At 37.0% G+C, this 24,174-nt stretch overlaps 1 protein-coding gene across 12 annotated transcripts in view; it reads left to right on the forward strand.

The window, feature by feature from the left end:
- Positions 1-23,057, forward strand: part of LOC115220974 (diacylglycerol kinase beta) — a 522,104-nt gene extending 499,047 nt beyond the window's left edge. For all 12 annotated transcript variants that reach the window (XM_036510316.1, XM_036510321.1, XM_036510323.1 and 9 more), the window contains 11 exons: positions 2,162-2,236; positions 3,263-3,348; positions 4,948-5,037; positions 6,512-6,675; positions 8,310-8,374; positions 8,899-8,989; positions 13,121-13,328; positions 14,883-15,000; positions 15,119-15,179; positions 17,987-18,083; positions 22,785-23,057. In XM_036510316.1, coding sequence (XP_036366209.1) covers positions 2,162-2,236; positions 3,263-3,348; positions 4,948-5,037; positions 6,512-6,675; positions 8,310-8,374; positions 8,899-8,989; positions 13,121-13,328; positions 14,883-15,000; positions 15,119-15,179; positions 17,987-18,073 — 1,045 coding nt within the window. In that variant the 3' untranslated portion in view covers positions 18,074-18,083; positions 22,785-23,057. The remainder of the gene's footprint in view (positions 1-2,161; positions 2,237-3,262; positions 3,349-4,947; positions 5,038-6,511; positions 6,676-8,309; positions 8,375-8,898; positions 8,990-13,120; positions 13,329-14,882; positions 15,001-15,118; positions 15,180-17,986; positions 18,084-22,784) is intronic.
- Positions 23,058-24,174: the final 1,117 nt, after the last annotated feature.

The following is a 24,174-nucleotide window of genomic DNA, read 5'->3' on the forward strand; positions in this document are numbered from 1 at the left end:
TCCTCCTCCACCTCTTCCTCCTCCTCCTCTTCCTCCTCCTCCTCTTCCTCCCCTCCTCATCCCCTCCTCCACCTCTTCCTCCTCCTCCTCTTCCTTCTCCTCATCCACTTCTTCCCTTCCTCCTCCTCTTCCTCCTCCTCTTCCTCCTCCTCCTCCTCCTCCTACCCTCCTCCTCTTCCTTCTCCTCCTCCACTTCCTCCCCTCCTCCTCTTCCTCCCCCTCCTCATCCTCCCGCTCCTCCCCTCCTCCTCTTCCCCCTCCTCTCGTCTATTCCCAACGAAACCGCATCAGAAACTGAACACCATGTTTTCCAGCATTTACTGTAAACATGTAGTATACACATTCAAACACCGTCACAATCTTTCCAAATCCCACTGCATTTCACATGGAATTTTTTGGTCCTACAAAATCATTTTGGTGTTTAAGTCAACATATCCACCTCAAAAAATAGAACCAATATTTTCTGATTCTGCAATATTTTTTTCTTTTTCAGTATCTCTCATTTTTGTATCCATTGCTAAAAGTATTTGATTCTTGCTCTGTGAAGAGATATTTGATGAAATATGCAAAAAAAATTTTTTAATCTGTAAAACTGTCTTTAGTAAAAAGTGTCATTGGGTATTATCTCCACTTCTCAGATTAAAGGGAGGGTTTTTTTTTGTTTTCAAAGCTGTTGGGTAAAACTGCATTCTACAGTTAACAGTAATAAAATTTGAAGCCGTTAAGTCTCAGCCACAAGATAGGTAAAATGATATCAACTTGTCAGAATAGTTAACATATTCAACATAGTGGCACAGGAGTGGCTGTGTGGTAAGTAGCTTGCTTACCAGCCACATGGTCCTGGGTTCAGTCCCACTGCGTGGTACCTTGGGCAGGTGTTTTATACTATAGCTTTGTGAGCGGATTTGGTAGATGGAAACTGAAAGAAGCCTGTCGTATATACGTGTACATATAATATATATATATATATATATATATATATATGTAGGTATGTGTGTGTATATGTTTGTGTGTCTGTTTGTCCCCCCAGCATCATTTGACAACCGAAGCTGGTGTGTTTATGTCCTTGTAACTTAGTGATTCAGCAAAAGAGAACCAATAAAATAAGTACTAGGCTTACAAAGAATAAGCTCTGGAGTCGATTTGCTGGACTATAAAGGCAGTGCTCCAGCATGGCCGCAGTCAAATGACTGAAACAAGTAAAAGAGTAAAAGAGTATAGTTAAGTGACCAAGGTATTGAATAACTGCTATTCTCTTATAAGCCATTACCTGTGATAATTATTATACTGTGACAGGGGAGAAGAATCAACAAGGAGGGGTGTGGTTTGAGGGATATTTGGCAGTTATTTCTAGCTGGTTAGTTCAGCAATGGCACACTCTATATACAGTTTATGAGCATAGCCACAGGTGTGGTTATGTGGCAAGGAGCTTGTTCCCAACCACAATCTACTTACCACACAGCCACATGCACACCCCACCATATATATGTATATACATATATACATATGTATACACACACACATATATAGGTGCGGACATGGTTTTGCAGTCAAGATTTTGGTCAAGCATCTTCTACTATAACCCTGGGCCAATCAGTGCCTTGTGAGTGGATTCAGTTGGTGGAAACTAAAAGACCTTCATATATATAACTGCACACATATATAGGTGTGTGTGTGTACACCTACACATGTATATATGTGTAACTGCATGCATATGTGTGTTTATGTGAAGTGAGTTTGCATGTCATTCATCTCCTTGGATCATTCTAAAATCTGAAAAGATCCAAGATCCACAACACTTTTAATCCTAAGTATTTTGAATATGGGATTATTGAAGGCTGCAAGCTGGCAGAAACGTTAGCATGCCGGGTGAAATGCTTAGCAGTATTCCATCTGTCTTTACATTCTGAGTTCAAATCCCGCTGAGGTTGACTTTGTCTTTCATCCTTTCAGGATCGATAGATTAAGTACCAGTTGCATACTGGGGTCGATCTAGTCAACTGGCCTCTCCCTAAAAATTTTTGGCCTTGTTCTTTGAGTAGAAAAGAATAAGGGATTATTGATTGTAATACATAAGGAAATCTCTGAAGTGTTTCTTCAAGTGTATTTAATGAACTGAATAATTTATTTTGACTAAAATAAAATCATTATCTCTTTTCAGAATATTTAGGAAGTTCCAGTACATTCTAAATCCTAGGCAGGTCTATAATTTGACGAAAGGTGGCCCCAAGGCTGGGTAAGTTTATTATTTCTATGCCAACACGATATTATTAACTAAACTCAGTGGACAATGCTAGTAAACATATTTACAACAGAGCTGTCTCTGTACCATGCTTCAACTTCTCAACACCTGGCATAATGCCACTTCCTTTCTCTGCTACTACACTCCATTCAGTTGGGGGTCTTTTCATTGTCTTGTAAGTTACTTGGTAACCTCATTGGTCCTGAGAAAAAAAAGAGCAGTATACTTTGTAAAGTGGTTGGCATTAGGAAGGACATCCAGCTATTGAAATCAAGCCAAAACAGATGCTGAAGATCAACAGAATTCTCTCTCTAGCCCCTTGGATTCAGTCAAAACATCAAACCCATGTTAGCATGAGTATTACTTTCACCAGCATTAGAATCCCAATGAAGAACAAGCACACAATATTAATGTATAGTTAATATATACAACAAAATTACCATAAACTAAGAAACTAATAACATCAAAACAGGTTTAACCCTTCAAGAACTAGAATTTCATTGAAAGACAACTTATAACCTTGAGATCACAAGATACAAAAGGTTTGCAGTCAACAAGCTCATCATCAAGCATATACATCAAGGCAATGCCAGTGACCCAGCATGGTCACAATCCAATGGCTGAAATGAATAAAAGATCCCATCCTCAGCTGCCTGACAGATGTCATTATGGTTTCAACACCTTGCCCAGTATCATTCACTATGACAGTGTTTATTTACACACACACACACATACATCTCTGCTTTATTGATCACATGAATACTCTGTACCATGTTGGCTAGCAACCCATGTCTGCCCATTAGGACTATTTTGAAAAGCCTCTGAGATTCAGTCTATTGCAGACTGAGTTTTGTTTTGAGAATTACTTAGATGATAAAGCTCTATTTTGCAATTATTATTTTTAGATAACATTAACATTAAATAAAATAATATTCGAAGGAAAACATGAAAATAAATTTTCCAAAATTTTTCTCTTTTATCTTGTATTCCATTTTATGACTATTTTCCATTTCTATTCAGGCTGCAGTTCTTTAAAGATGTAAAATGCGCACGTGTCCTTGTATGCGGCGGAGATGGTACCGTAGGTTGGATTTTAGATGCTATGGGTAAGTAAAATAATTTCACATTATTTAGCAGTAGTTTCATTTTTGAACTCGTGGGAGGGCGCTACTATCTTTTACTTGTTTCTATCATTAGACTGAGGCCATGCTGGGGCACCATCTTAAAGAATTTTAATTGGACGAATTGATTGCTGTACTTATTTTTTTTTTTAAAGCCTAGTAATAATTCCATCAGTCTCTTTTTGCCAAACTGCTAAGCAATGGTAGGAGACAATCAGTCACATAAACACACAAACACACACACACACACACGCACACACACCACCTATTTCTTTACTACCCACAAGGGGCTAAACACAGAGGGGACAAACAATGACACTACCGGATTAAGTCGATGTAATCGAGCCCAGTGCATAACTGGTACTTAATTTATCGACCTCGAAAGGATGAGAGGCAAAGTCGATCTCGGCGGTATTTGAACTCAGAATGTAGTGGCAGGTGAAATACAGCTACGCATTTCGCCCGGCGTGCTAACGATTCTGCCAGCTCACCACACACGCATGCACGCGCATACACATGTATGCATAAGACAGGACTATTTCAGTTTCCATTTGCAGAGCTTTGGTCAGCCCAAGGCTATAGTAGAAAACACTTGCCCAAATTCCACGCAGTGGGACTGAACCTGGAATCATGTGTTGGAATCTGCACCTACCACCAGTCTTCCATTGCCATAGGGCTTTCAGTAGACGGAATGATAAATGAAGTCTCTATAAAGACACATCTGTACATCATTAAATCATAAGGATAACGTTTGTGCAACACAGGTACCATTCTGTGAGTCTCCATGATTAGTACTTAGTTACAGGCTGAAGTGAAATGACCGGTAATCATGTGAAACTGTAGGTAGCATGTCAGTGTCTCTCTGCTAGAATGTTTATGACTTGTAGGAACACTATATTTTGTTATGCAATCATAATTTACTACAAAGTATATTAAACATTTTTATAAGTCAAAACCATGTTCTACTGTGTTAGCAGTGCTCTAACATTGCTCATTTAGGTTATTTCTATAGAAATTATAACCAGCATTGATTTTGTTACAACATTTCGTATCTGAGACGCCAGATGTAAACGACAATATATTGAAGATGAATAATGGGTAATGGGCATTTATGCCATATATTAGGGGTCTTTGTTCCTTCATCGACACCCATCCAACTAATATTTACAGACCAACTTCCTATAATCTCTATAGGAAATCTGTAGTGAAAACATTAACAAGACTGTTAGAAAGATGGATGTCTCAACAACATATACAAATATTTGTTCATAAACACATTCACTTGTAATAAGATTATTGATACGTGACCACGTGTGTACCGTTGGCGATTTTTTTTCCTCTGTCTTCCCGTCTCTGGATCTTTCCTTCTCCTATGTTTCCGACGAAGAGCTCCGCTCGAAACGTTAAACCCTCCTTCTTCCCTTCCTTCCTGAGCGTCCAATAATACCATATTTGTTCCACGTCCTCGCGTTGTTGTGTTTTCTCTTTGTGTTTTCATGTTTGGATTAACTATATATGTATATATATGTATATATATATATATATACATCTTTTGTAATTGATGTTGTTGTTGTTGTTTTGCAGATAAAATGAATATTGAGCCACGCCTTCCTGTAGCTGTTCTTCCATTGGGTACTGGAAATGATTTAGCTCGTTGTCTCAATTGGGGTCCAGGTAAAGCTATATATACACTTTTACTCTTTTACTTGTTTCAGTCATTTGACTGCGGCCATGCTGGAGCACCACCTTTAGTCAAGCACATCGACCCCAGGACTTATTCTTTGTAAGCCCCTAGTATTTATTCTATTGGTCTCTTTTGCTGAACCGCTAAATTATCAGGAGGTAAACATGCCAGCATCAGTTGTTAAGTGATGTTGTGGGGACAAACACAGACACACAAACATACATATATGTATATATATACATACACATACGATAGGCATCTTTCAGATTCTGTCTACCAAATCCACTCACAAGGCTTTGGTTGGCCTGTGGCTATAGTAGAAGACACTTGCCCAAGAAGCTACACAGTGGGACTGAACCCAGAACCATGTAGTTCGTAAGCAAGTTACTTACCACACAGCCACTCCTATATATCTTTTGCTTGTTTTAGTCATTAGACTGTGGCCATGTTGGGGCACTGCCTTAGAGAATTTTAGTTGCACAAATTGCTCCAGTATTTACATATATATTTTTATAGCCTGGTGCATATTCTGTTGGTCACTTTTTGCTGAACCACTAAGTTATTGGGACATAGACACACCAATACTGGTCATCAAGCAGTGATGGAGAACAAACACAGATGAACACACACATATTTGATGGGCTTCTTTTAGTTTCCATCTACCAAATCTACTCACAAGGTTTTGGTTAGCCCAAGGCTATAGTAGAAGACACTTGCCCAAAGTGCCATGCAGTGGGACTGAACTCAAAACCATGTGGCTGGGAAGCAAACTTCTTACCACACAGCCAAAAGGTTTAGTTGAACAACTCAACCACTGTACTTATTCTTTGTAAGCCAAGTACTCATTCTATCAGTTTCTTTTGCCAAACCACTAAGTTATGGGGATGTAAACTAACCAATACTTGTCAAGTGATGTCAGAGAAAGAAATATAAGCAAAAGGACTACACACACGTACACTCACACACACACTTCCGCACAGTGTCCTTCTTCAAACTTCACTCACTAGATTCACTCATAAGTCATAAGGTATTTATTTCTTTATTGCCCAAAAGGGGCTAAACACAGAGGGGACAAACAAGGACAGACAAAGGGATTAAGTCGATTACATCAACCCCAGTGCATAACTGATACTTAGTTAATGGACCCCGAAAGGATGAAAGGCAAAGTCGACCTCAGCGGAATTTGAACTCAGAATGTAACGGCAGACAAAATACTGCTAAGTATTTCTCCTGGCATGCTAACAATTCTCCCAGCTTGCCACCCTAAAATCATAAAGTATTAGTCATAAGTTATAACTCATAAGGTATTGGTCACCCAAGGTGCCGCTTAGTGATATTGAACCTAAAAACTACATGGTTGCAAAATGAGCTTCTTAACTACGCAGCTATGCTTGTACTGATAATATTAATTTGATATTCTTTTCTCTCTCACTCTCTTTCTTTCTTTATTTTTTTTTTTTACAGGATATGAAGGAGAAAGTTTAGAGAAAATTATTCACTCTATTGAGAAAAGTACCGAAGTGATGTTAGACCGTTGGCATATTGAGGTGAATGATGTTGAAGAGAGTGGTGAACCTGGTGACGCTGTACCTCTTAATATCATCAACAACTATTTTTCTATTGGAGTGGTGAGTAGACAAACATCATTTGATTTATATGACAATAATGCAGTGAGCAGACAGAATCATTATTATGCTGGGCAAAATTCTTCGCAGCATTTCTTCATATTTTCATTCTGAGTTCAAATGCTGCCAAGATTGACTTTGCCTTTCATATTTTCAGAGTTGATAAAATAAGTACCAGCTCAGCACTGGGGTGGACATAATCAGCTTCCCCACTTATTCAAGAATGCTGGCCTTGTGCCAAAATTAGAATTATATTTGGCAGTTGTTTTGATAATTTATATATTTCTTTACTACCCACAAGGGGCTAAACATAGAAGGGACAAACAAGGACAGACAAACGGATTAAGTCGATTACATCGACCCCAGTGCGAAACTAGTCCTTTATTTATCGACCCCGAAAGGATGAAAGGCAAAGTCGACCTCGGCGGAATTTGAACTCAGAGTGTAACGACAGACGAAATACCGCGAAGCATTTCGCCCGGCTCGTTAACGTTTCTGCCAGCTCGCCGCCCTTGTTTTGATAATTTATAGCTATGCCCCACCCTCCTAGTAATTATTTGGTAAATTTTTGCACCCCTATAAAAGTAACATCACATTTGAAGATGAAAAAGTTAATATTTAAACAGCTAGTTTATTTTATTATTATTATTCTTTTTTAATTGAACCCCATACAGTATTGTGGGTGAACAAATTGTACTATGAAAATAAACTTAAAATTTAAATGTAAATTGAACAATAGATGCAGGAGTGGCTGTGTGGTAAGTAGCTTGTTTGCCAACCAGATGGCTCCGGGTTCAGTCCCACTGCATGGCACCTTGGGCAAGTGTCTTCTACTATAGCCTCGGGCCGACCAAAGCCTTGTGAGTGGATTTGGTAGACGGAAACTGAAAGAAGTCCGTCGTATATATGTATATATATGCGTGTGTGTGTGTTTGTGTATCTGTGTTTGTCCCCCTAGCATTGCTTGACAACCGATGCTGGTGTGTTTATGTCCCCGTTACTTAACAGTTCGGCAAAAGAGACCGATAGAATAAGTACTGGGCTTACAAAAGAATAAGTCCCGGGGTCGAGTTGCTCGATTAAAGGCGGTGCTCCAGCATGGCCGCGGTCAAATGACTGAAACAAGTAAAAGAGTAATTGAAAAAAATATATAAACTCTGAAATCCATCACTATTGTGAACATAGAATTCAATGTCTTTGCTTCCGATTCTTGTTCTTGATTTTATGAAAATCAATCTTAAATGTACCACGTGTTCATCATTATTCATGCTCTCAGTAACACGATTACCCAAACTTTTAATTGCATTAAATGCAATCAAATTATCCACTTTGAATACATGACAACTTGGAGTAACGAGAACACATTATTGATGATATTCAGGAATGATGAAGAATTGGCTTTGACAAACTGCTGATTAGTTGAGTCATCGAATGATTAATCACACAATCAGTTAAAGTTAATTGGTTAATTAATTAGCTACTTGACTAATAACTAATAAAGATAATAGAAAGAAGAAAAATAGAACCAGTGTGTATGTGTTTATTGGCAACATGACCCTCCCAAAATACACCGACTATTTGATTATCACTGTTTCAAAATTAATTCTTATTCTTTTGTAACAACTTGTCATTGTCAGGATGCTTCCATTTGCCACCGTTTCCATACAATGAGAGAAAAACATCCAGAGAAATTTAACAGCAGGTTAGTTTGGGAAGAAATATTAAAATTTTTCTTTTTTGCAGTTGAAATATTATATGTACTTCATACTTTACAGTAACGTATTTGTTTTATTACACACTGATATATTATATATATATACATATATATATGTATATATATATATGTGTATATATATATATATATAATATATATATTATTTTAATATATATATATTCATTCATTCATTAACTCCTTTCATTCGTACACACACACACACACTGGCATGGCCATTTTAACCCCAGGAAGATGCCTCCTCCGACTGGTTATCGCTGCAACCTGCACCTGATTTATATTGCAAGCAGGGGAGCGAACCTCTATCATCTCCCAGTAACAAGACCACTGGACCGTATGATTTTGAGCTATTTGTGTTCATGGAGGATACTCACCCGCTAGAGATAACAGTAGTTCACTTCAGCTCACAATATATAGAAAAATAGGCGGTGCCTGAAAATTGAGATTTTTGGAATGTTTTTGAATTTAATGTAACTTTGTGAATTTATTTGCAGAATAAAGAACAAGATGTGGTATTTTGAATTTGGTACATCAGAAACGTTTTCTGCAACTTGCAAGAGCCTGCATGAAAATATTGAAGTATCGGTATGTATGTTTAGTTTTCTAATCTTAATCTTGGCACCATAGCATATCTGAAGATAATGTCTGCCTATTCTGTGCTACACCAAATGATACGTACACACACACACACACATATTGATAAGGAGAATGAAGAATTTGAATAGTCAAACGGTATGTTTATTTCCAGTTAGTTTATTCATGATAATTGTGCAACGTGCGTTTCGGTCGCATTAACTGCATATTGTTGCTTATTTACATGCAGTGGTTTATGCTTCATCAGTACAATCTCTTCAGAGCATATAAGTATGACGTTGTTCAAAGAGGAATTTTCCTCCGCTATTAGTTTGAATTAGGCTTGGTAGTAGTAGTAGTAGTAGTAGTAAACCATGACATTCTTCAATGAGCTGCTTTTCTCAACTGATTGTTTTGGGTAATATGCAATAATGGAGATTTGACTCACTTTGCATTACTTAAAGTTTTGTGGGTATAAAACACATCCACTTCATCATATGTTCAGAGATGAAAATTCTCTCCACTCTGTCTTGAAATATCTGATGATATAAGATGTGTTACATGCTCATGAAAATAATAAGTGATGTGAAACTGAGTCAGAATGTTATTAAATACCAGATTAAATTATTAAATACCAAATATGTTGAGTTCTTCTTCCTTTTGTTAGTTCATTTATTTATATACCGTAAATCCTCGAGTATAATCCGCATTTTTTTCCCAAAATTTAAAGGTCAAAATCCCTAGTGCATACTATATACGAGGTTAAAAACGAAAAATATTTTCTAAGCAATGTCTGAGTCTCTATTTGCTGTCCAGCAATGTTTATTCAGACGCATTTTGTGATGTCGGGCGTGAAAATACCTTAAGCTAAGCCTGAAAGCAATGAAGTCATAAAAGGATCATCCATAACTTGCAATAAGCAACATTTATTAAAATAAAAGTATTCAGAACACAGAATAACATGTAACAAAAACAATTTGCAAACATATTTACATTCCATATAACAGTTAAGAACATCACCATTATTGTATTACGCATGCGCGAAAGTGTTTGTTCGACTAGGTGCTGCTGGCTTAATTATGCACGACTCAAGTTAGAGAAGAGGTAAGTATTATACACAAGGTTTAGGTTTTTCAGAAGTACAGCCCCCTAAAAATCCCCTGCATATTATACTCAAGGGCGGACTATACTGGAGGATTTACGGTATACATTTATCCATGCCCACGGACACACACACACATATATTTTAAGATGATTTTTCTCTGTAATATCTGGTCAAACAGCCTGTATTTCCCAATCAGTCTGAACATAGAAATTCCAAAGGATGGTTACTTTGGCATTCTGGGAAAACTTTGTGAGGGAGGCCCTGTGCATGGTATATTGATCAGTGTCTAGCGAATGTTTCAAAAAAAGATGGATGAATGTCGCAAGGATGGCACATATGAATGACAAGGCCACCTTGAGCATAATCCTATGAACCTGGAAAAGTTTAAAACAGAGGGTTACCTACTTGCAAACAAATGTGGTAACATGTAACATTATTGACCGAGGTTACTGAGGCCTTTTCCATAGGCTTTTCTTTCCACGGATAAACCTTATCTGCTTCCCCCTTTACACTTTACATCATGACATTTCTGTGATACACGATCCCTTTTGATCGTTTTTCCTTTTTCTTTTTTTCCCTTCCACCCTCCTTTTATTATTTCCCTTTTACGATCCCTTTTGATAGAAAACCTAACCCACTTATTTCTTTTTTCTTTTTTCTTTTTTTTTCCTCCCCAAAAAGAAAAGCTCTACTTTGTAATCTGTCCCGTCTGTGTGCAGCCCTGTGTGGCTAATAAAGAAACATATTGATCAGTCTATGTACTGAGTTACCCTGTTATGTCTTTACAAGTATTCTGTTGGTGCTAGCTGGCCGCATTTAGTGATTATGTGGTTGATTGTCTCTGGATATTCTCCACATACATGGCACAATGGGCTGCTTTCATGTTTCAGAACTTCATATGAACTTCAATGAGCTGATCTTCTCTGGTAATTTCTAGTAGGAAGGCACTGATCCTGAACAGCAATAATATACCTCTCTGCTTCTCATTTGAGACTGGATCAACCAGTGATGGTTAAATTTTGGTCTGTATCACAGTCCTTAGCTTTAATTGGATATTTTCCATGCAGAGGTTTGTGCTTCCGTTTCTCTTTTAGTGTACTGGTGGCTGGTTTACTCTTTACTCTCTCTTTTACTCTTTTACTTGTTTCAGTCCTTTGACTGCGGCCATGCTGGAGCACCGCCTTTAGTCGAGCAAATCGACCCCGGAACTTATTCTATTGGTCTCTTTTGCTGAACCGCTAAGTGACAGGGACGTAAACACACCAGCATCAGTTGTCAAGCAATTCTAGAGGGACAAACACAGACGCACAAACACACACACGCATATATCTTTATATATAAAAGTGAAGTTGTGTGTCTGTATCCTACGATTTAGATTCCTAACTACTCCCACATTTTACGGTGCAGTGTAACCAAAAGCGGGTATCTTATAGTCGTGATTCATATCGAGCCCTTCTGGGTATTAGCACGCGTCTACGATCAGTCTACGATTTAAAAAATAATTTACCATCATTTTTTCCCATTTTTAAATGCATTTTTTTGCTATTATATAAGGGAAGTAACTCTCTAAAAATGCTTATATAGTTATTTCCCTTACAAACCCGAGCAACGCCGGGCGATACTGCTAGTATATATATATATATATATATACATACATATATACGACAGGTTTCTTTCAGTTTCCATCTACCAAATCCACTCACAAGGCTTTGGTCGGCCCGAGGCTATAGCAGAAGATACTTGCCCAAGGTGTCACGCAGTGGGACTGAACCCGGAACCATGTGGTTGGTTAGCAAGCTACTTACCACACTGGCTCTATTTTATATTTGTGTTGCCTTGTCAGTTGGAAATGCATTTTCTTCAGTTGCTGATCTTTCTAGCTGCATTTCTTGACGCTAAAAACATTTTACAATTATTCATAATTAAATACAACTTATTGGTATTTCCATGTTCCAGAACTAGCTTTAACATCCAGTCATTTGCTTGTTGCAGGGAGGCAGAAAGTCCCATGGTTTCAATTTCCAATGAGAGTTGAGATTGTATTAACCCCCAACCACCTTCTTTTCTTAGTCTGTGTCTGCTTTTAGGTGATTGCATACACTTTATTGCCATTAACTTTCAGATTTTGACATTGACCTTGTTGACCTCAGAGATCAACCAGTTTACAACATTGAAGCTCAATTACCTTCCAAGCATGGCCAACATGTTTATGGCTGCAGTTTTGTTTACTCTTTTATTTGTTTCAGTCATTTGACTGTGGCCATGCTGGAGCACCACCTTTTTGGCTGTTGTTATTATTATTATTATTATTATTATATTATTATTATTATTATTATTAGGCAGAATCGTTAGCATGCTGGGTAAAATGTTTAGTGGCATTTCGTCTGTCATTACATTCAAATTCCGCCAAGGTGGTCTTTGCCTTTCATCCTTTCAGGGTCGTTGAAATAAGTACCAGTTATGCACTGGGGTCGATGTAATCGACTTACCCCTTACCCAAAATTTCAGGCCTTGTGCCTATAATAGAAAGGATTATTATTATTATTATTATTATTATTATTATTATTATTATTATCATTATCATTATTATTATTATTATTATTATTATTATTATTATTATTATTATTATTTTATGTTTGACTTTTGCTTTACATTTGTACAAGTTGGCTCCAAGTCTCATCCAGAAACCTTAAGAGACAACAAGTTGGAAGTTCATGTTTGTGTTATGCCTAGGATGCTATATATTTGGTTTTGTACATAGTGTTGTTCTAGAGAACGTTTAAGAAAACATAAGAAAATTATGTTTGTTTTAAAACTTGAGATTACATAGAAAGTATTTTGCGTAGGATATGGGCAGTTTCTCATGAGTAATATCTTTTGAATTTCTACCACTTTGGGGTTTCCTGGTATCTGAGTTAGGTAGCAATTAGCCCCTTTTGGTATCATTCCCAGGGCACTTATTAATGTTTATTATTATTATTGTTATCATCATCATCATCATCATCATTATTATTATCATTATTATTATTATTTTTCAGTGTGAAGACTGTTCTCTAGAGGTGCATAAAGGTTCTGGTCTTGAAGGTATTGCCATGTTAAACATACCAACCATTTATGGTGGAGCATCTTTGTGGGGTGAAAACCCCACCAAAAAACAAAAACAAAAGATACTTAAAAGTGTCAAGAAAAAGAAAGACCAAAAGATGTACCCCCAGTCCAAAACTGAACTCCAAGCCTGCATTTCAGGTTAGTTATGACCTTTCTTGGCGTAGAAGTCTATCTTTCACAAAATCTCTACAGAATCTGTTTTTGTTATTACAGAAGCCTTGTTTCATCATTGTAGAAGTCTGCTAGCTGTGACATTAATAAACTAGAATTTATTCCTCGGACTCAAGAAATGTTTTTACGTTTTACTTGTTTCAGTCATTGGACTGCAGCCATGCTAGGATACCCACCTTGAAGGGTTTATTTGAGCAAATTGATCTCAATACTTGTTATCTTTTTAAGCATTGGTACTTATTCTGTCAGTGTCTTTTACTGAACCACTAAGGTACGGAGACATAAACACACCAACACTGGTTGTCAAGCAGTGGTGGGGGTCAAACACAGACACAAAGACACATACACATAGATACATACATACATACATACATATACACACACGATGGGTTTCTTTCAGTTTCCATCTGCCAAATCCACTCACAAAGCTTTAGTTGGCCCAAGGCTATAGTAAAAGGTGCCTGTCGAAGGTGCTACACAGTGGAACTGAACCCAAAGCCATGCAGTTGGGAAGCAAACATCTTACCACACTGCCACACCTGTGGCTATGTATCAACTTTTTATTTCTCTCTCTCTCTTTTTCTCTCTCTCTCTCTCTCTCTCTCTCTATCTATCTATCTCTCTATCTATCTCTATCTCTCTATCTATCTATCTATCTATCTTACTTTCTCTCTCTCACTTACTCATACATATAAAATAATAATAAAGAAATTATTGTATACATTGCTCAAGTGCACCACAACTTGTCAGAAAGTGCATATAAAGTACATGCAGTAATGTAGAAATGTCTGGAAAGCGAACAATGTATGAGTCAGATACATGCTTGTGTGTGTATGGAGGGGAGAAAATCAAGTGTAGTGTTGGCGAATCTCGGCAAGCATGGAAGTTTTGAAGGGTGCATGCTCCGACAACTAAGAACTGATGCCGGCAGCTTTTACTATATACAGCAGCAAACCTTCTTCCAATTCTGTATACACCTACACAGTAGGCCTCTGACTTCTCTGAAAATAACCAATTTGAATCTTCCTAACTTTCTTTAAACAGATTCCTTGTAACAGCTACTAGTGACATTGAGTGTAAAATACAGATATCCAGACCCTTGTCACCTGATATCTAGTATCACTGTTTTAAGTTCATGTCTCAGTCACGTGAAGTTATCTCTATTTCTCCATTCTCCAGAATTACTAACTCAAGTACCTGTAATATACTAAGATTTTAGCTATGCTATTCCTAACATTTTTCGCTTATGGAATCATCCTTTTGTCATTTAACCCTTTTGTTACTGAATTTATTTTGAGATGCTCTGTGTTTCTTTCAATTACTTTTAAATATAACAAAGAATTTAGAAAAATAGCTTAGTAATTATTAAGCTTGTGTCAGGAACATAAATTGTGACTAAGGTTTGGTGAAAGATTTCAATTCAGAACTTTTGAAAGCAAGACATTTGTACTCAGAGCCAGAGCCGGTTTCAGCCATATTGGTAACAAAAGAGTTAAACACTTTTTTTTTTCCATATTTCAGACATTGGTGATAAATTATTTGAAGTTGCTGGAGTGGAAAACAGTCTGCATGCTGGAATGGTTAGCGGCAAAGTCAGGTCTGGTAATCGATTAGCGCAGACATCTAATCTAAAGATAAAGTAAGACAAAAATTTTTATCGTAAAATAATTTCCATTTTTCACATTCTGCTAATTCTACAGCCATATCATTTCGTTTTAGAACTTTCCTTATTATGATTTTTTATTTTTATTTTCCAGAACTAAAAAACGGGTGCCGATGCAAATTGATGGAGAGCCTTGGGTACAAAATCCTTGTACGGTAAGATTATGATTCTATATCAATTCTGTTTGTGGCACGTAAAATGCACCATCCGAATTGTGGCCGAAGCCAGTGCCGCCTCGACTGGCTTCTGTGCAGGTGGCACGTAAAATGCACCAATCCGACCGTGGCCAATGCCAGCCTCGCCTGGCTCCAGTGCAGGTGGCACGTAAAAAGCATCCACTACACTCACGGAGTGGTTGGCGTTAGAAAGGGCATCCAGCTGTAGAAACATTGCCAGATAAGACCGGAGCCTGGTGCAGCCTTCTGGCTTCCCAGATCCCCGGTCGAACCGTCCAACCCATGCTAGCATGGAGAACGGGCGTTAAATGATGATGATGATCATGAGGAATCCTCTTTTATGCCTAACAATCTTAAGTTATTTTCAGAGGGGCTTATTCAAGGCAAGTAATTTGATCTGAGATGGTGTGTTAAAACTGAAACAATTGCAGCATGGAAGACTCATAGCCACACAAAAACCCACAAAAGAATCTTTAACCATCACTTAAGCATTTAACTGCAAACCTGATCGCTGACAAGATTAGACTACCTCTATTTTGTGGGATTGTTGGTTGCTATGTATATGTATGTATTTTTACTTACTTGTTTCAGTCATTTGACTGCGGCCATGCTGGAGCACCGCCTTTAGTTGAGCAAATCGACCCCGGGACTTATTCTTTGTAAGCCCAGTACTTATCCTATCGGTCTCTTTTGCCGAACCGCTAAGTGACGGGGACGTAAACACACCAGCATCGGTTGTCAAGCAATGCTAGGGGAACAAACACAGACACACAAACATATTCACACACACTTATATATATACATATATACGACAGGCTTCTTTCAGTTTCCGTCTACCAAATCCACTCACAAGGCATTGGTCGGCCCGGGGCTATAGCAGAAGACACTTGCCCAAGATGCCACGCAGTGGGACTGAACCTGGAACCATGTGGTTGGTTAGCAAGCTACTTACCAAACAGCCACTCCTATGTGTATATATATATAATATATATATATATATGTGTGGCACGTAACAAACACCATCCAATCGTGGCCGTGCCAGCGTCGTCTGGCCTCCGTGCCAGTGGCACATAAAAAACACCATCCGAGCATGGCCGTTCGCCAGCCTCGTCTGGCACCTGTGTCAGTGGCACATAAAAAGCACCCACTACACTCACGGAGTGGTTGGCATTAGGAAGGGCATCCAGCTGTAGAAACACTGCCAGATCTGACTGGCCTGCTGCAGCCTTCGGGCTTCCCAGACCCCAGTTGAACCGTCCAACCCATGCTAGCATGGAAAGCGGACGTTAAACGACGATGATGATGATGATGATGATGATATATATATATATATAAAGATAAGATCGTTATTTAAATACTGAATTTATCAGGTGACCAGCTTGGCAGCTTGGGAATAAAAACCTTCAAAGATAATAATTATTATTAAAATTATAATTTAGGGTATCTAAGAGTTACCTCCATGCTGGAAATAGCAGCCAAAACTTGACTCTAAAACCACATTAAATGTTCATACAGCACCAGGAGAAAAGACAAAGAGACCAAATAAACTAGTTTTATGCGAGTTTATTTTGTCTTTTTGTCTTCTCTCCTGGTGCTGTATGAACATTTAATGTGGTTTTAGAGTCAAGTTTTGGTTGCTATTTCCAGCATGGTGGTATTTCTTAGATACCCTAAATCCTAATTATATATATATATATATATATATATATACTCTTTTACTTCTTTCAGTCATTTTGACTGTGGCCATGCTGGAGCACCACCTTTAGTCGAGCAAATCAACCCCAGGACTTATTCTTTTTAAACCTAGTACTTATTCTATCAGTTTTTTTTTTTTGCTGAACCACTAAGTTACGGGTGACATAAACACACCAACATCAGTTGTTAAGCAATATTGGGGGGACAAACACAGACACACACACATATATACGATGGGCTTGTTTCAATTTCCGGCTACCAAATCCACTCGGTCTGAGACTATAGTAGAAGACACTTACTTGCCCAAGGTGCCACGGAGTGGGAATGAACCCAGAACCATGTGGTATGAAGTATACTCTATGAAGTATCCATCCAGGATAGACAAGCATACCTCAGGAGGCTTCAAACTTGTATTTCATAGATAATGGCTCTTCTTGTTTACAGATTTGCATGGTTCTCTAAGCTTTTGATATATAGCTGTATGGTCAACAATTTTGCATGACTACTATGTGGTTTGGAGTTCAATACCACAGCACTACAGCCTTTTACAAGAGCCCTGGTCCTAATAGTATGTCCATGTTGAAGTAAATTTTCTGCTGAACTCTAAGGCTGAGTTTAATGTTGAACTCTAAGACCAAGTTTATCTTTGTATTGCAACTATATGGTTTGGGGTTTTACTATACCTGATGCCTTGAGAGTGAATTAAGTGGATGGAGACTAGTTCTCTCCCTTCCCTTAGTGGTCAAAAATTTTTATTAACGCTAATGATTGTTATTCCCACGATGAATATAGTTCCAATTGATTAAAAATTCATTTTGGTTCCCGGTACTAAATACATTTGCCTGCACTTAAACCCATATTCTTCATCCTGAAGGCATTCCTGAGAAATTTTCTACTAACCAAACTGTAGATATGATGTACAATTAATTTCCAGAGTAACTGCTCATTATTCTTTAAATAACTTCTATGCAATTTCATTGTAACTCCAAAACTGTATGTATTATATAGATGTTAATGATTTTTTTTTGTTTTTTTGTCTAAATTTCATATTTCAATTGCCTTCTGAAGTCATATTGTCTTTCATTCTTCAGATAATCATAAGTCATAAAAACCAAGCACCAATGCTCATGGGACCGAAAGATAAGGTTCCTACTGGATTCCTTAAAATTTTCCGATGAATAATATCAGGTATGGTAGCCAGGTTATTTTCTTTCTTGTATTTTTTCTTCCTATTTTTATTTCATCATCAACATCATCATGATCATCATCATCATCATCGTTGTTGTTGTAATATGCTTGGATAGCCACATAGACTTCTGGAAGAGAATACTGAAGCAGCATATTCTAAAGCAGTTGCCTGTATATTCCAAAATATTCACATCTCTTTCATTACTCACTGTATCTTTTACTTGCTTCAGTCACTGAACTGCAGCCATGGTGGAAGACTGCTTAGATGTGCATTTATCAAACGAATCAATCCCAGTACCTATTTTCCTTTAAAGTTTGGTCCCTCCTCAATCACTCCCTTTGCAAAAACCACAAAAATTTCAGTGGGGTGTAAACAAGCCAACACCACTTGTCAAGTGGTGGGAGAGAGGAATAGACGCAAACAGAATGACAAACACTCACACACACACATACCCACACACACACACACACGCATATATATACAGGCAAACAATTGTTATGCAGAGTTGTTAATATAGAATGTATCATAGAAATAAGTGAGTAAGAAAATAGTCTTTTACAGCTGTTTCCAGAATAGACGTGCATAAGACAAGCTTTCCATATAGTAGTAGACTATTCCATCGTGAGAGGAAAAAAGTTAAGGTAAATCCTTAATAGAGAGTTTTAGGAATTAGCAGTTCCATCATTGAAGAGAGTGAAGCAATCTCTACTGTTAAATATATATATGTGTGTATATATATATATATATATATATATATATATATATATATATATATATATGTGTGTATATATGTATGTATATATATATATGTATGTATGATATATATATATGTATGATATATATATATGTATGATATATATACTTATATATATATCATCATCATCATCATCATCATTTAGCGTCCACTTTCCATGCTAGCATGGGTTGGACGGTTCAACTGGGGTCTGTGAAGCCAGAAGGCTGCATAAGGCCCAGTCTGATCTGGCAGTGTTTCTACGGCTGGATGCCCTTCCTAACGCCAACCACTCCGTGTGTGTAGTGGGTGCTTTTTACGTGCCACCCGCACAAGTGCCAGATGGAGCTGGCAAACGGCCACGGACGGATGGTGCTTTTTACGTGCCACCGGCATTGGGACCAGGCGAGGCTGGCAATGGCCTCCATCGGATGGTTTGCTTACTTGTCACCGGCACTGGTATCACAGCTGCAATTTCCATTGATGTTGATCGACTTTGATTTTGGTTCTGCTTTCTGATATCTGATTTGATTTGGTTTGATTTTGATTTGATTTATATATATATATATATATATATATATATATATATATAGATATATATATGTATATATACATACATAAATGATGGGCTTCTTTCAGTTTCTGTTCATCAAATCCATTCACTAGAGTTTAGTAGAAGACACCTGCCCAAAATGCTATGGAGTGGGACTGAACCCGAAACCTTATGGTTGGGAAGTAAACTTCTTGCCACATGGCCATGAAGTCTTTTATTTTTCTTGTTACTGGTATCAGTCATTAGTGATTGTGGCTTTGCTGGAGCAGTATCTATAAGAGTTTTTAGTTGATTACATCAAGCTCACTGCTTTAGTTCTTAATTCATCGTTTATTCCAAGACAGGCAATGAAAATGGCAACACAGATATAAAGGGAGACAACACAGTAATGTCTGACAATATATAGGTTCTCCACACACACACACACACACACTCATATACGAAGCTGATGATGATGGTTCCCTGCTTATGGTGTGAGTTTTCATTCTTCCAGTTTCACCTCTCTGCATTATCTCATTCCCCTCCAAAAAAAATATTTGCAGAACACTATATAAAATTTCAATAAAACAATATATAAAAGTTTGCCAGACGAGTCTGGCACCTGTGCCGGTGGCACGTAAAAAGCACCCACTACACTCATGGAGTGGTTGGCGTTAGGAAGGGCATCCAGCCGTAGAAACATTGCCAGATCAGACTGGGCCTGGTGCAGCCTTCTGGCTTCCCAGACCCCAGATGAACCATCCAACCCATGCTAGCATGGAAAGCGGACGCTAAACGATGATGGTTAAAAAAAAAGGTTAAGTTACCATTTCGAGTCATGTAAATTCATAGCAGTCATTTTCCCGGTTTCCATGACATTTAAATTCCTCGTCTGGACGGGACATCAGTCCGTCGCAGCGTTACTCATTTTTGCCAGCTGAGTGGAATGGAGCAACGTGAAATGAAGTGTTTTGCTCAAGAACACAACGCATCGCCTGGTTCAGGAATTGAAACCACACCCTTACGATCAGGAGTCCAACACCCTAACTATTAAGCCATATGCTTCCACTAGACAAAAGTTGGATTAGAGCTGGTGCTAGAAAGAGGATTTTATATATACTCTCTTTACTCTTTTACTTGTTTCAGTCATTTGACTGCGGCCATGCTGGAGCACCGCCTTTAGTCGAGCAAATCGACCCCAGGACTTATTCTTTGTAAGCCCAGTACTTATTCTATTGGTCTCTTTTGCCGAACCGCTAAGTGACGGGGACATAAACACACCAGCATCGGTTGTCAAGCAATGCTAGGGGGACAAACACAGACACACAAACATACACACACACATATATATATACATACACATATACGACGGGCTTCTTTCAGTTTCCGTCTACCAAATCCACTCACAAGGCTTTGGTCGGCCTGAGGCTATAGTAGAAGACACTTTGCCCAAGATGCCACGCAGTTGGACTGAACCCGGAACCATGTGGCTGGTAAGCAAACTACTTACCACACAGCCACTCCTGCGCCTATATATATGTTATAATTTAGAAACAGTAAAAGATTGTCATTAAAGTACTCGGAGTTTCGAATGTCAGAGCAAAGAGCTATGATACATTCATGTCAGCTATTAATGGCAACCGTTTACTGTTTGTTCTAACTTATGACATATAAATAATGCTCTATTTCTCTAATATTGATGTCTCATTCTTTTGTTGTTACATTTTATTATTATTATTATTATATATATATGTATATCATCATCATCATCATCATCGTTTAACGTCCGTTCTCCATGCTAGCATGGGTTGGATGGTTCGACCAGGGATCTGGGAAGCCAGAAGGCTGCACCAGGCTCAGTCTAATCTGGCAAAGTTTCTACAGCTGGATGCCCTTCCTAACTGTAGAAACTTTGCCAGATAAGACCGGAGCCTGGTGCAGCCTTCTGGCTTCCCAGATCCCTGGTCGAACCGTCTATATAATATATACATATATATACACACACAAACACACACATATATATATATATATATACTTACATATAAGAGAACAAAGTGTACGTACGCCGCTATATATATATACAAATACAAAATGGGACGAGAACGCAAAACATCCAGAAGACGATACAAAAACACCGACGGGTCATTCAAAGCCTTTAATCTTCAGTCAAGAACTGGATCATCCACGCAATTTCGGCTGATTAATCTTGAGATTGCTCCAATCTGGCCAGTCCCAAGGAAAAACTAAGCTAAGAGCATTAGATTCCTTGGAAAAGAGCTTCGAATGTATACGAAACAAGGATGGAAAAACGGACGATGTTACACGAATATAAATACATAAATAATATGAAAAACAATAATAATGATAATAACAGGACATCACATCAGGCGTCTTTCGACTGGAAACGAATTGAATTCAGCTAGCGTATTAGGAACCGTCCAACCCATGCTAGCATGGAAAACGGATGTTAAATGATGATGATGATGATGATAATATATTATATATATTATATAATATATTATATATACTTTTATTAAAGCTGCAAAATTATCTCAGAACTGTTAGTCAGGGTTTTATGATCCTGTTCAGCAAACAGATTTGATAATACTCTACCTTGGTATTCAAGTACTATTTTTTCACCTTGTTTTGCTCATCGGTGTATGTATATGTATGTATGTATGTATGTATGTATGTATGTATGTATGCATGTCTGTATGTATGTGCATATATATATATATATATATATATATATATATATATATATTTATATGATAGATCGTTAGCTCCTACACGCATTTTTTTTCTCTCCTTGTTTTTTTTCTGTGTATCTTTCTGTTGAAGAGCATAGGCTCGAAACGTAAAAGACTTGTTCTATTTCTATTCCTGAGTGCCATACTAATACATTTGTTTGTTTGTACTCCACCTGCCTTCGTCTTTTGTTTATTTTCGTAAACCTTCCCGTTATATATATATATATATATATATATAATAATAATAATAATATGTGACCTCGTGAGTACCACTGGCGATTTTTATCCTCTGTCTCCCTTCTCAGGATCTTCCTTCTCCTATGTTTCCGACGAAGAGCTCCGCTCGAAATGTTAAACCCTCCTTCTTCCCTTCTTCCTGAGCATCCAATAATACTTATTTGTTCCACGTCCTTGCGTGTTGTGTTTTTTGTTTTCTTGCTTGGATTAATATATATATATAATATATCTTATATTATATATATATATATTATATATATATATATATATTATATATATATATATATATATATATTATATATATATATATATATATATATATATATATGTATATATATATATATATATATATATATTATATATATATATCAAAAGGATGTGTTGTAATACTACATACATACACACATGCGCACACACTTACATATTATGTTTTTCTTACTAATTTCAGTGTCAAGACGACTGATGTGACAAAAATACCTATACCCCATGGATAGGTCAACTTTCCTGTATCTGCATCTCTGAACAATCATGAACAGGGAAGATGAACATGTGCTATAGTTATCCAGAGTTACCATCTCTGGGATAGACTACTTTTACTACTACTCCTACACCTTCCACCACTACCACCACCACCACCACCACCACACCACCACTACTACTACTACTACTACAACTACTTCTACCACCATTATTTTCTCTTGCTTTATATATATATATATTATATATATATATATACATATATATATATATACATATATATATATATATAGTATATATATAGATATATATTATATATATATTCTTTTCTCCAGTATTAATTTCATTCAAATGGTGAATAACTTTTAAAAATATATGATAAAATAATAATAAACTTCACCCTGAAAAAAATATCAATTAGAAGTTAGTTTTATATATGTTGTTGAAGCACTTCCCTTTCTGCCTTTTAGGAATGTACACATTCAGTTGCTGTTTTTTTTTTTTTTAAATTTAATATTTTTGTTTTATCTGTCACTTTATCCTTTTATCCCTTCAAAAAAACCTATAGAATTCTTTAAACCTTCATCATAGTACTTGATTACAATGATACAATGGGAAATACAGAAGACTTCTTCTAAAATATAATCATCAAGTTGGCCTTATTGTCTATCCCCATGCCATTCTTGCTCAGTTTTATGTGGTTAGATTGTTTTTTTTTTTTTGTTTTGTCAATATAGATTTTTTTTTCAGTTCCTGATTTTTTTGTATTAACATGCTTCATCTGTAAGCACCATTTCTTTTTAAAAAGAAAACGATCCCCTTATTTTTTTTTATTTAAATTTTTAATATTTAATAATCCATGCTCAATTTTTATTTTATACTTTTTATTTTTAATTTTAATTTTTTTTTTTTTTTCAATATTTGGGGCTCTTTGTCCCCCAGGTGTAAAAGACAAAAAGATAAAAAAATGGGAACCTACTACAACTACAGATGAATTTTCTTCATCATTTATCTTACCATTTGCTCTACATGTACCTAACCATATATAATTAACTTAACCCAATGGTAATTTTAGTATCATGGATCTTATATAGACATTCATGAACATTTTTCACAGATGAAGAAACTGTAATGCAAAAAAAAACCCAAAAACAATGGGAAAACAAGGGGTAAAAAGACATTATATCTATTAAATCATTGCATGATAAACTACAGTTCATTGATTATTACTACTACTACTACTATTATTATAATTATTATTGTTATTATTATTATTATTATTTTAGATACTGACCAAGAAACCATCCTCATAACTACTACTAGTATTCTAGTGATATTTTTGATCAATTAAAGCGCTACCC

Source organism: Octopus sinensis, linkage group LG17, assembly GCF_006345805.1.
Source record: "Octopus sinensis linkage group LG17, ASM634580v1, whole genome shotgun sequence".
NCBI classification, from domain to species: Eukaryota; Metazoa; Mollusca; class Cephalopoda; order Octopoda; family Octopodidae; genus Octopus; species Octopus sinensis.